This window comes from Macrotis lagotis, chromosome 6 (assembly GCF_037893015.1).
Source record: "Macrotis lagotis isolate mMagLag1 chromosome 6, bilby.v1.9.chrom.fasta, whole genome shotgun sequence".
Classification (NCBI taxonomy): domain Eukaryota; kingdom Metazoa; phylum Chordata; class Mammalia; order Peramelemorphia; family Peramelidae; genus Macrotis; species Macrotis lagotis.
The window spans coordinates 81,051,473-81,066,155 of NC_133663.1; the positions used below are offsets into that span (position 1 = coordinate 81,051,473).

The 14,683-nt window shown below is 33.7% G+C and overlaps 1 protein-coding gene across 7 annotated transcripts in view; it reads right to left on the reverse strand.

Moving 5' to 3' along the window:
- Positions 1 to 8,956: 8,956 nt before the first annotated feature.
- Positions 8,957 to 14,683, reverse strand: part of PIKFYVE (phosphoinositide kinase, FYVE-type zinc finger containing) — a 90,041-nt gene continuing 84,314 nt past the window's right edge. For all 7 annotated transcript variants that reach the window (XM_074191489.1, XM_074191492.1, XM_074191490.1 and 4 more), the window contains 3 exons: positions 14,035 to 14,296; positions 13,754 to 13,828; positions 8,957 to 12,745 (listed from right to left, as the gene is read on the reverse strand). In XM_074191489.1, coding sequence (XP_074047590.1) covers positions 12,630 to 12,745; positions 13,754 to 13,828; positions 14,035 to 14,296 — 453 coding nt within the window. In that variant the 3' untranslated portion in view covers positions 8,957 to 12,629. The remainder of the gene's footprint in view (positions 12,746 to 13,753; positions 13,829 to 14,034; positions 14,297 to 14,683) is intronic.

Below are 14,683 nucleotides of genomic sequence, written 5' to 3' on the forward strand. Positions count from 1 at the left end.
ATTTTGTTGTGTTTTTGAAGGAACTATAGCTACACTCAATAGGAAAGAACACATATTCCGTTGAAGCTGTCTGGATAGTTCCCATCGTAAACATCCAAAAGCTAAATTCTCTGGTGGCAGCAGTAGTCATGAGAACACTGAGAAGTCACAATTAAAATTTGCTATTAGATGTGTAGAGAGTTTTTCTGTTCCCCAAAAAATAACATTAGACTACTTAGATCTAAAAGAAACCTTAGAGGTCATCTAGTCAACCCCATCATTTTACAGATAAGAAAACTGAGGCCCTGAAGGATTTAAGTGATTTACCTAACTTCATCAATGGAACAGCTTCCCCTCCAGTGCATTTCTCTTTGTATTATAGATAAAAGCAAAGAAAGATTAAAAAAAAGATTTGTTTTCAGAATCTTGTCTGGTAAAGAGTTTAAATTTATGGCTAAAATCATGAAAAAATATATAGTAAACTATTTTAACATTTTTGGACTAAATCAACAAGTATTAGCTTAGTATTCACCTTACTCCAGGTATTATGTTAATGCTGGAATACAAAGAAAGGCAGAAACAGAACCTCAGCCTTCATAGAACTCACATTCTAATGGGGGAGAGAATATGAAAATAAATATATGTATGTGTGTCTTAAATATTTTATTTATTTTTTCCAACTACATGCAATGGAAATTTAAAACCATTTTTTTGGACAAGATTTTGAGTTTTGCATTTTTCTCTCTCCCTCCCTTCCCTTTGACAGAAAGCAATCTAACCTAAACCATACATGTATAATCAGAACAAATATAGATTCATGTTAGTTATGTTGTAAGAGAAGAATCAAATCAAAATGGAGGGAAAAAATACATAAGACAATTTTTAAAAATTGAAGATAGTAAGCTTTGGTTCTGCATTTAAACTTCACAATTCCTCCTCTGATGTTTTTTCCCATTACAAGACTTTTAGAATTGTCTTTGGTTACTGTGAGGCTGAAATGAACCAGTCTATCATAGTTGATCATCACCCCATGTTTTTATTAGTATGTATAATGTTCTTCTGGTTCTGTTCACTTCACTCAGAATCACTTCTTGCAAGTCTATCCAGGCTATTCTGAAGTCCCATCCTTCATGATTTCTTATAGAACAATAGTGGTTTCACCATATTCATACACCACAAATTGTTCAGCCATTCCCCAGTTGATGGGCATCTCCTCAATTTCCAATTCTTTGCCACTACCAAAAGAGCTGCTAGGAATATTTTTGTACCTTTTTTTTCTCCACCTCTTTGGGATATATAAGACTAGTAGTGGTATTGCTTGATCAAAGAGTATACAGAATTTTATTTTCCTGTGGGCGTAATTTCCAAATTGCTCTCCAGAAAACTCCACCAACAACATATCAGTGACCCTAGGATAAGTTTCTTGAATAAGGGAAGCACTGAGCTCAGTTTGAAAGAAACCAGGGATACTAGATGGAGGTGAGGAGGGAGAGCCAGTGCAAAGGCAAGGACTCAGAAGATGGAAAAAATTTTAAAAATTTAAAGAATTCCATAGCAGTGTCTCTGTTATGAAGATCAAATGAGAAATTTGTAAAGCACCCCCATAGTGCCTGGAAGGGACTTGCTTCTTTTCTTTACACTAAAATTATCAAGACTTTTCACATGAATTGCCTTCTAGTCCTGTCTCCTCCATCCTATATTTGTGCAGTGGATATTTTGAATTCAGTTCTATGACTTTACATTTATCATAATTAAATGTCATCTTGTTAAGTTCATCTTACTCTTATAGCCTATTTAGCCTATTTAGATCAATTCTAAAGTTAAGTTCCTCTTAACTGTTCTAATCTTTTTAGATAAATTCCATTGCTATCATGTAAAGTGGAATAAGTTAGATGGCTCAGTGGACTGAACAGTGGACCTTCGTATTGCGGAAATAGAAAAAAACAAGATTGGATTTGTGAGGTGAGTAGTCAAGGATGTCAAAAAGATTTGTGAACTAGATTGACTAAAAGAATGATGCCATCTCAATAGAAATAGGGCATATGAATCCCCAAACTATGTATCCAACCCTAATCTCTTGAAGTCCATTTCTGCATCCTTAATGAATTATTTCAAACTCAATGTCCTATGGGTGTCTCAAATTTACTATGTTCAAAACAGAGTTCATTATTTTCCCTTCTAATAAAGCCAATAAGCATTAAGTATCTACAATATGGGAAGTGTTAAAAACCTTCTACTCTTCCAGGCTCACTTCAGCATTTCTTTGACTCTCTTCTACCCACCTTTTGGCTTTATCTAATCTGTTGCCAAGTCTTGTTCATTCTATCTTCATGAAACTTTTGATTCCTCCTCTTTGTAACAAGGCCTCCATACTAATTCCATTTAAAACTATTTTAATAGTCTTCTAATTGGTTTCACTACTTCAACTCATTGCCCTCTTCAACTCATCTTCCAAACAGTGTTAGGTCTTTCTGATTCCAAGTTCAGCACTCTATTCTACCACCTAAGAGTTGTCAGTGATATTATAGAGGGGATTTACAGACTATATGGTCTCAGATCTCTTCTAACTTTTAGGATCTGGGATTATATACACATAGAAATTCTAAAATATTTGCAAACATTTCCAAATGTCCAGGTCTCTAAAATAGTGGGTACCATTCTTTCAAAAAAGTTGTTCATACTTAATTTACTTAACAAACTCTTCATGTAATATGCAAATATGTAAATCTAATCTTTACCAAGCTATCAGTAATTTTGAATTAGTGGCATATAAACTAACGATATCCAATATGAATTGTAATCAACATTGTTCTCATAGGATAATAACAATAATACACTGAAAGCTTTGTCTTTGAATTATTCACTTCCTTTGTACATTTACCACCTATATGTTTTATTTAATAGCAAAGATTCAAGTTGCTCATATTGTATATTTTATAAATTAGCCAATGAAAATAGGAAAAGCAAGGCCATTACTGTATATACTGAGATGTTTCCAGAAACAATTGGAATGGGGCAGCTAGGTGGCACAGTGGATAGAGCACCGGCCCTGGAGTCAGGAGTACCTGAGTTCAAACCCAGCTTCAGATACTTAATAATTACCTAGCTGTGTGGCCTTGGGCAAACCACTTAACCCCACTGCCTTGCAAAAAAAAAAAAAAAGAAAAACAGAAACAAAAGGAATTATTGAGTTATAGCCCATTAAGAGGTTTTTAGTTGTCTTCGTGTTGCTTACTTTTAAATATTTTTCTTTCCCATTGCATAATGAAAGCAACTTATAAGTAATTTTGAGAAAGTTAAGCATTGGATTCATAAAGTTATAATATGCATAGTATGTGGGTCATAATAAATCTCAACTGATATGTAAGGTAAAGAAGAGTAAGCTGAGGCTTTTCAGTATTGGAGAATTATAGCATCTGAGAATGAGAAGGGGACATTCAAGGTCCTCTACTTCAGCTTCTTCCATTGGTGGGCTTCATGAAATGGGAAATTAGGGTCAATAATAGCACCACGTTAATAAAGGCTCACATTTACATAGTATTGTAAATCTTACAAACCAGTGAAGTAGGTCATTCAAATTTTAATATCCTATATTTAAAGTTGAAGAAATGAGGCTCCAAACAGGCTAAGGGAGTAGTTACTGAGTTGAAATCTGGCCTCGGACATTTATTTGATGTGTGGCCCTGGACCAGTCACTTAGACCTTCATAGAATCAGTTTCTTCATCTGTAAAATGTGGATAATAATAGATCTGACTCAAAGGGTTGTGAAAAAAATGAGGTAATATATGTAAAGCATTATGTATGAGAATTTGAAAACCTTCAAGTCCTGTATAAATACTAGTGATGATTGTGCATCATGATGCTGCTCATGATGAAACATTTCTGAGAAATGTTACTAAAGTTAAACCTACTTTCTCCCAAGAAGTTTGTTTTATGTTTTAAAATTTATTTCTCTCACTGTGAGAAGGTTTGGGGTTTTAGATTTTTTTTCATGCCTGCATCAATCTTAAATCTTCCTGTTTTTTCCACTCTTTAGTCCTTTTCCTATATTCTAGAACTGAGCAGATTAATCTAATTCCTAATATTCAAGTACTTGAAAACAAAAGCTATCCTGTTTCCCTCACCATGAGGGAAACTGCTACTGCTACTACTACTACTACTACTACTACTACTACTACTACTACTACTACTACTACTACTACTACTACTACTACTACTACCTCCATACAGCTATGAAAACTTATCAAGCCTTCCTATGGCTAGGATAAAGATGCACAGTTCCTTCCAATTACTCATGACATAGTCCCCAATTCTGGCACCATCCTGATTAATCCTAATCAGGACAGGTGGCTGAACAAAATACTCCAGTTGGGATCTGAACAGGAGGAAGGATATAAGCATTCAAATATTATTCTATTCGATTCTCACAATAACCCAGTTATCACCATTTTACAGGTGAGGAAAAAGGGACAAGTAGAGGTTAAGTGACTTGACCAAGTCACTAAACTTACAACTAGTAAATGAATATGGCCAGATTTGAATTCCAATCTTCCTGAATCCAGGTCTAGTACATCCTCTGTACTACCTATGAACAGACCTATTGGCACTATGTTCTAGAAATGATTCTTGTCATTAATATAGGCTGAGATGTAAGTAACTTTTTGGGCTACCATGTCATACTCACACTCTTATATTAAGTATGTAGTCCACAAAACTCCAGAACTTTTTTAATTGACTCAGTATAAATTCCTTATTTTGCCCTTATAAGATTAGTTTTTCAAACAATTGCAGAACTTTGCATTTCTCCCCATCAAATCACATTTTACTTTATTTTAGCTTGTTGAGACCCTTGAGTTTTGGCTTCAGTCATCCACTGTTTTACTTATGCCCCTCAATTTGCTCATCTACAAATTTGGGGAGTATGCCATAGATAAAGCATCTAAATCATTTCACTTGTGTTGAACAGAAAAGGGCAAAGGAAAGATCCTAGGCACTCTGTGCTTCCTCACACCTGAAACCTGACTAGTTCATTAATAAAAATGATAATGAAGATGATAACAATATTTATATAGAACCTATTAAGTTCTATGCACTTTACCAATATTATCTCATTTGATCCTTATCACAACCCTGAGAGGTAGATGCTTTTACTTTTTTTTTACAAATGAGGAAACTAGGGCAAACAGAGGCTAAATAACTTGTCAAGGGTCACACATAAATATCTGAGGTCAGTTCTTCATCTGTTAAACTAGGGGTTTGAACTAGATGACCTCTAAGGTCTTTTCAACTTGAAAGATATGACCCTCTAGGAGCATTCATAACTGAAATTGGAAGAACATAATACTTTGAGCACAAATGTGGTATATATCCTCTACATTCAATCACAAAAATAGATTGATACTGGCAAATTTGATCCACTTCTTGCTCTTATTTCCAGATGACATTATGCTGATTACAAAACTAAAAATATTACAAATTTTTCTGAATGAAATCCATAGCCACTCACCAGAAATCTGTGTCACAACACACACAGGAAAAACTAAGGGGATAAAGAATGCATAGAGTCCAAATTATTACATGTAGTTGAATGGGCCCACTGAGTTAATCTATCAGCATTATGTCTTAGACAAGCACTACAAATGTGTAATGATCTGGGCACTGAATTTAATTTAAAAAAAGGCAGATTGTATTTTGGAAAATATGCAATATTTTCCATGATTACAAGCTGTTCCCTCACACTAACATCCACCATTTTAACATTGTCTTAATCAAATTATATGGCTTCAACTCTTAAATTAACATCTCTGAAATATTAATATTGAGGATGACCAGAAAGGAGATTTGGTCAATTTAAGTAGTATGTAAAGTTCCACTCAAGAAATAACATGAAAAGATTATTAAGGGTTTGTATGACATAAAAGATATAGCAAAGTTATAGATTAACAGATGGGAAACTAGACTATTTCATTAGTAAGTATTCATAAAATATTAAAAGGCTTGGAAGATGACTTCCAGTACATTGAGTAGAATATCTATGGAGAGCTTACGACATGATCTGTATCATTTGGGTATTACTAACAGCAGAAAAGTCAGGGATCCATCAAAATATGAAAGTAATGGAGCACTCATTCTTCAACCTGCCTAATTAAAATTTCCTCTTAATGATCCTAGTTCCTCCTGGAGCCAAGGATAGCTTCTCTTCAATGTGACAACTAAAGAATTTCTGAATCATTAAGTTGAAAGTAACCTCAAAATTCATTTGAAACAACTTTCTTGTTCCCATTACTAAAGTATGAATCCTTCCCTGATGAAGTGTTTCTGTAAAACCTCTTCTTGAAGATCTTTAGTATTGGAGAGTACACGATTTCCTTTCAAAGCAATTTGTTCCATTTTTGGAAGACTCTAATTGGAGAAAAATCCATCCTTATAATTATCAAAGATGTGCCTCCCTGTGACTTGAACTTATTGGTATCAGTTCTAACCTATCTTTCTATGATACATTCCAAATTGTTAACATCTTTCCTAAACTATGGTGCCCCCTGGGGAACCATATATCTCTAAGTTTTTTAGGCTGCCCTATTACACAACTGAAAAATGCTGAGCTTATTAGTCTACTAAAATACTTAATTTTTTTTTTCAATGATACTAGGTTCTGGGTCATTTCGTATTTGTATAAAAGTACATGACCCATTTTATCATACTTGAATGCAAACTAACTGATGTATTCTTTCCACTAGTGCAAATCTGAATTCAACTTCCTCTTTTAGGGGAAGAAGGGACTAATAAAAGTGCTGATAAAAAGTAAAAGTAAAGTTAAAGTTAAAATTAAATGCAAAAGGAAAAGGGAGCAAAACATTGGTGAGAAGGGATAAGGGGAAAGGAAAGGAAAGAGAAAAGTATAACCCGGTAAGATAGCATCAAGGGAAATTCAGTTAGTAATCTTAAATGTAAATGTGAATGGGATGAACCCTTCTATGAAATGGAAGCAGAATGGATTAAAACCCAGAATTCTACAATATGTTGTTTACACCTGAAGCAGAGATACACACAGAGTAAAGATAAAAGGCTGGAGAAAAATATATTATGCCTCAGCTAAAGTTAAAAAAAAAATAAGGGGCAGCGATCTTGATCTCGGACAAAGCAAAAAGCAAAAATAGGGATAAGCATTAAAAGGGATCAGGATGCAAACTACATCTTCTTAAAAGGCTTCTTAGGCAACAAAGTTATAAAAATTCCAAGGAGGCAATAGACAGAAAAACTATAATGGGGGATCTTAACCTCCCTCTCAGAATTGGATATTTATTCTAACCACAAATTAACAAGAAGGAAGTGAAGAAGCTGAATAGAATTTTAGAAAACTTAGATATTTTAGAACTCTGGAGAAAACTGAATGGGGATAGAAAAGAATATACCTTCTTCTGTGCAGTACATGGCACCTATACCAAAGATCACATACTAGGTCATATAAACCTTATTATCAAATGCAGAAAAGTAGAATATTAAATGCATACTTTTCAGATCGTGATGCACTAAAAATTACATGTAATAAAAGGGTCATGGAAAGATAAACAAAAATTGGAAATTAAAAATCTAATTTTAAAGACTTGAGTGGATCAAATAACAAATTACAGAAAATCAGCCATTTCATCCAAGAAAATTACAACGAGACATCATACCAAAATTTGTGGGTTACAGCCAAAGTAGATTTTTTTTTAGGTTTTGTTTTGGTTTTTTTTGCAAGGCAAATGGGGTTAAGTGGCTTGCCCAAAGCCACACAGCTAGGTAATTATTAAGTGTCTAAGACCAGATTTGAACCCAGGTACTCCTGACTTCAAGGCTGGTGCTTTATCCACTATGCCACCTAGCCACCCCAGCCAAAGTAGATTTTAGGGGAGATTTGGTATTTCTAAATGCCTTATATGAATAAAATAAAGATATCAATGAATTGGTATTACAACTACAAGAGCTAGGGGAAAAAAAAAAACATCAAAAATCAACTATCCAGCCAGCTAGGTGGCGCAATGAATAGAGCACTAGCCCTGGAGTCAGGAAGACCTGAGTTCAAATGCAACCTCAGACACTTTAATTGCCTAACTTAACCCCAATGCCCCTTAAATAAAAAATGCTTAAATTAACTATCCTTTTTAATAATGCTTGATTCCTGTTTCCCAAAGCATTGATAGATTAATAAGATATGCTAGATGTTTTCCTCTTTTTTACTTATATATAGTACAATTGCAGTACTTAAATTGTGTATCTCTCACTCACCCTTTTATGCTTCATTTGCATTTTGTTTAATCTGCTCAACTTTAGTGTAAATAAAAGAAATTAAAGGTCATCCCCCCTGCCCCAATAAGTTTTTAGTCAAATAAGCAGGGTAAGTTATCTTAAAGAGTACAAGTCATTTTCTGTTATATTCCGGCCTCTCTTTCCTTTATTATGAATAGTCATCTTAGGTAAGTCAAAAAGAAGCACTTTGGATCATATCTCTAATCATTTATAAAAATTTTATTTCTTTTAACCTGGAACATTTCTAGGAGGATTCAACAGTTTTTTTCTCCTTCACATGGAGTGCTAACTTTGATGGGTTCTGTATTTTTTTTACATACTTATATTTGTATGTCATGTGAGATTCTAGGTTAATGCTATCTCATAAAATTTTTTTAAATAAAATATATCATTTCCTCCAGGCCAGTAGCTGCTCCTAGCACTAGGACCACTAGGTGAAGTGGGGCTTCCTTGGGGTGTCAGGTGTTACAACCAATCCAAGTTAATGGGAAAATCAGGCTACAGCTTTGCTGGGACCAAGGGCCAAAGTCTGCATAAGTAATTGGTTAATTTTAAATGCATGGCTACACCAAGGTGGGGAGTTTCACTCACTGAATCTTGCATTCTGAAGTTGCTAATGGTTGGGGGTTGGATGACAGAAGATGGAACACACAACAATGTAGTGGGGGCCCCTTAGGAAATGTCTCAAGAAGCAAACCAAATGAAATAAAAACTTAATTTATTGGAACTCTTATTTATATACAATACAATTTTCCAAAGTTATGGGAAATATCACTTAAATAGTTAGCATGTTAATCATATAAAACAGCTAGAACCAAGGTAGAAGAGAAATATATACAATATAATACATCAAGTGCTTTCAACAGTTAGCTGGATTTCCTTTAATTAAAAGTTATTGTGATATACAACATAAGCAATTTTCCTAGTTAAAATGAATAATGTCAAAAATTCATCTTACATTTATACAAAACTGATAAAAGCAGTTTTACAAAACACTGCCCATGATTGTAATTAATTTTCCTATAATACAATGCACCCTTCTTAAAAAGAAAAAAAGACATTGCACTAGACAATAATGCCTGATCCACATAAGCTCTGTCAACTCTATCTGGCCAGGGATCATAGCCAAACAATATTTTTTGCATTTCTGTGGACATCCTTCCTCGCTAATCAGTTTTGAACAAGCCAGTTTCAAATAGGAGCAGGGTCAAAGAGAAGCTGCTAACTGAAACCAAAGCTGGTGTTGGCTCTGCTATCTGCAGTATTAAAAGAAGCACTCCATTCCTGTTTCATGGATATAATTAATAGGCTTTTTCGTAATGCTAAGTTTTGATACATTTATAAGGTGAAAGTACTCAAACGTTCAAAAGTGCTTGAGAAAGCTCTTATTTTCTTAAATGATGGTACTATATAATATCTTTACCTTTGAATATCACTCAGCTAATCAGTCTCTGATGCCAATAAAAACTACGCGTTTTGATAAAGTTGTTTAAAAAACTACTGTAAAGTAATGTACAGTTTACTTTTATTCATCAGTTATACACTCATTTTTTCATAGTTTTTCTCTAAGAAAAAAACAAAAATTTTCTGGATCCAACCTTATTTTAATTCTGAGGCAAATCTGTATTGTGACATAATTAAAGTTATCTTATTTTCTACTCTCAGTTGTAAGGTTGGTTTTTATAGGTAAAGGTCATTTCCTTGAAAGCAACTGTTTCTGCTGTCTCAAGATTTATCTTGAAAAACAAAAAACAAAATAAAACAAAACATGGTCGTATAAGGTTCTACCCATTTCTACTAGACAGTGGTGCTCTGAAAATGACATTTGGGGATTTTTTCTGTTATTTAACAAAAATAAAGGCATTATGTATTCAACCATACCACACAGTGCTATAGCTGCTACAGATGGTATTGAAAAAAAGGCCATCTGTGATTTTTTTTTTGGGGGGGGGGACAATCATGTTAAAGCATTCTAGTAAATTCTTTCTTATCAAAGGTAGGGAAAAGTAGTCAAGAGCATATAACCCTCAATATCCTCACAGGAGAAATAAGTAGCAAGTCAAAGTTTTATTCTGCATTCAAAACCTGTCTCTCCAGAATATATTTAACAAATTTAAGTGTTTGTCAAAATGAACTGTTGAAGTTAAGATGTACAACATCATTCTAAATAAATATTGGCTATAGGAATGTCTTGATTTAGAAATTTTTTTCATAGAAAGAATCTGAGGAGGAAAATAACTAGACATGATTACTTGGCAGAAGACTATAAAAGTCATCTTTTGCTCAACATGCTTCAAAAATCCCTTCATCACCATTCTCTACAACCTAGAATAAGACTATGGAACATTTGAAATTTACTAAGACATTGAAATAGCAATTCAGTCTCAAACTATATTTAGGAATCAAGAAACTGGGTCCAATTTGTTGAACTTACTGCAGGAATCTTGACCTGAACTGACCCTTCTCTATCCACTGAAGGAATAAAAAATACTATTTCTAATGGAGTCATACAAATGACAAAAGTAAAGATCTTATATTATGATCTTCATGGATTCTGCCACTCACCTTATAGAAACTAAAGCAGTTTTACTTCTTGTTTAGTTATATACTTAAGATGAGAATAACAATGCCCACACTTCTCATCTCTATATAAATTCTTCATTTTTAGCAAAATAATCAAACTTAAACCACCTACCTTTTTTAAATCTACAAAAGGACACACAACTTTTAAAAATAAAACAAAAAATTTTTATCTTTATAGTATAACAATTCATAAATCCCTGGAAAGTTTATTTATTATAGCAACTAAGTTTCTAGTAAGCATTGATTTGTATTTTAATTTTCCAAAACAAGTTTCAAAAGAATTGTTATTTCAGGTAACCAGATATCTGAACTATATGTAATTTGAAAAAAATCCAATCTTTTTTTTACTACAAAAATATAGTGAATAAATACTGCAGAATGTGCTACTTGTAATAATTTTGGCTCAATCACTTATGTAATGTAGGAAAAAATCCAGGGGAAATAATCTGGTTTCAAAGATTATTTTTAAGATATTCTTTAAGAACCACCCCCCCCATATTTATTTCCTAAGAGAAAATCTAAATTCCTTGTTCATATTCATTTAAGTAACCATTAAACAATTAGCAAAAAAGGGATCATGAAATGGAATTATATAGACCTGAGAGGTAATACTTTATCCAAAAATCTCAGAGTACTAAGAACTAATCAAACAGGAAGAAGAGAGAAAACTGGCATAGGTAAAAGATGCAGATTCATATTAAGCCACTAGAAATTCTGAAATCCCATAGATTCAACATGGGTTGCTTTTCACTGGAAAAAATTTGAATTCACCTTCGTAAAACAAACACACTGGACTGACTTCTTCATTTTGTGAATCAGGTAGCTTTTGGGAGAAGGTAAGAATACTTGAAGATTTAATAAGTGATCAGAGACTTGCTTAGCTTTGCTAAGACTTGATTGACTTTTTTGAACATGTTGGGGGAAAGAGGAAGACTAAATAGTGAAGGCATAGAAACGAGGTATAGTTAAAATATATTAAATTGCATAAAATCTTTATACAAAGAAAAAGTGCTGCAAAATCATTTCTGGTAATTGCTATAGTCATCAGTCAGCTAAAATGCTCAAAATAGCAGCACTTATTAGAAGCCCGAAGATTGAATCTGTAAACCATCATAAATAAGTAGGGAAAAGTTACAGGGATACACAAGAAATACAGTTTTTACAGGAAAGAAAGAAACCACCTTCTGTCAAATCTTTACATTACAGTAATATATCAAACTGACTTATTTGGCCATTTAATGGAATTCTTCAAAATGAACCCCCCGCTCAACAATTAGGCAAATATACACCATTTTAAAATTCTGAAGATGGCTGGTATTAGGCTGTATACCAAAAATGCAAAATAAGAACTCACCCAAAATATTTTCAAAAGATGGGGACAACACAATATGTTGGTCACCATTTAGCTCTTATGGTTAGGCAATAAGTGTTTCATTATTCCCACCTTCTTATTTACTGGCCCTTAAACATACATGTTATCTTTAAGCTTTTGATATTTGTCTCTGTTCTTCAATTCAAATGAGGAAGAGAGATTGTATCTTCCAATGTTTCCTGACAGTGTGTAGTTAATTCACATGTTTCAAAAAAAAAAAAAAAGGTGCAGATTAAGATGCAGATTTTACATTTCAGGTACATTTGGCCTCTGTAAGTATTGAAAAAAAGAGGCCTTTGCATATAGCAATGAATGTGAAGGACGGGAAAAGCCTGGAGCTTCTTTTTTGGTCCTCTTCTTCTATTCCTACTTCACTCTAGCTCACTTCAAAACATGGGTTTCATGTCAGCAATTGAGACCCAGTCCTGTCCAGTGGTCAGGCACCATTAGGAAATACTTGTCCATTGCTTCACAAAATCTAGTCCTATACAATTCTGGAGAGACTACTGTTGGCATCTTACCTAAATGAGAAAAAAGGGAGGAGGGGAGTTACAAAATGGAACAATTAATTGACAGGCAGGTCATTAGAGCAGATAATGCTCATTCTTACACATGAGCTGTCCCAACACACACACACACACACACACACACAGCCAGAAAAGTTCAGTTCTCCAAATGCCATTAGGTATTTCTAATGTATTAGTGCATTTTCTATCATCAGACTATTACTGGAGAGAATAATATTATGATTCATTTTATTTTGCCCTGAAGTAACAAATTAACTGAGTTGTATTTTGTTAAGTGGTAAAGTAGATAAATCTCCAATGAATTCAGGAAGACCTAAGTTCAAATTGAGGAAGACACACGCTATGTGACTCTGGGCCAAGAAATATAAACTTCTTAGCCTCAGTTTCTTCCTCTATAAAATAGGTAAAATAAAAAGCATCTGCCTCATAGGTTTGTTTTAAGAATCATATGAAAACATGTAAAAGGCATTTTACAAACTTTAAAGGTATTGTATGTACAAAAATGCTGGCTATTATTACTACCATCCCTACCAGATTATACATAAAATCACTTCAGATTCCAAATAAAAATTTACACTTTTGAAAAAGGCATGTATGCTTAGGAAGTACTGTCAGAAAGTCAGAAACTAAACCTATACTAGCAGTGCTGCCTGCCCATACAAGGAGACTCAATGGAATCTTTTCTATAGTTAAAAGAGTGCATCCCTAAAGTTCCAAGAAGAAGCAATAAAAAAAAAAGCATATATAACTAATAAGCCTAGGAATAGGGAAATAAGATCTAAGCCATTTTCTTCGATGAATTTTTAAAATATAGGCACAAGATATGGCATAAGGAAAAGGAATATAGATCAATTAGCCACAAAAGCATTTGCTAAGTAAGTACCTAACTTAAGCAGGCACTGTGCTAAGGAGCTGGGGTACAAGGGAAGGCAAATCCAGTATCTCCCCTCAGGGAAAAATAGGAAAAAGGATGAAATAAGTACAAAGGAATGTTCAAATCACCTTGGCCTCCTAAAATTCCTGATGATTTCACTACCATTTCAAGCTTTTTGTCCCATGTAAATGTTCTAATGTAATCTGTCAAAAGAAAAAGAGGTTAACAGTAAAGTAAAACTCAGAAATGTATCAAATTAAAATTGTGACTTTTCAATGAAAATATGGGAGCAAAAGAAATTTTGGGGGAAACTCACTAAGATATTATTAATCAGGTTTAGTAAAAATCTACAATTTTTCATTTCAATTTATATCACCTTAATGAAAGCAAACTTCAAGTATTTACTTACCAATAATTCCAACTACCAGTTCGTTACTGGTATCATCTCGTCCCACCAGTAAAGAATAGTCTATAATGAGGTGACTGGAGAGAAAATGAGAGTCACTATGGATAGAAGCTCTCAGCACAGCTTTGCAATGAGAACGGATGTACAGAGGATTATCTCGAACCATCTTTAAAAGATTTTCATCCAGTAGAACAACATCACAGCTCTCTTTTCCAGTGTCTGTTTTCACATTGCGGTTCCTAAGAGAGCCTTTCAGATCAAAAACCTGATCAAAAAAAAAAAAAGAATTCATGTTCAATAAAACACTCATAATGATATTTGGTCATATCTTGTAGCAATGGTCAAGTAATGTCATGAAAACTATGGGGAGCAGTGTTTAGTGCAGAGAGTGTCATACTAGAGTTCAAGTTCTGCCTTTGACATATACTGGCTGTGTGACCCTGGGCAAATCAAAGCAGTTGAATGTCTATGATAGAAGAGGGGGATGCTATATCAAGAGTTCTTATATCAATAAAATCATAGATTTAATCCCATCCAGCCCTAAAAGAAGTTATTTAATGTAAGTCAATTTAACATGTAAAGATACCTAAAATTAGTACATGAATTATATTATTAAATTATAAGAATTCTCCTTTACCCTATTACTATAATT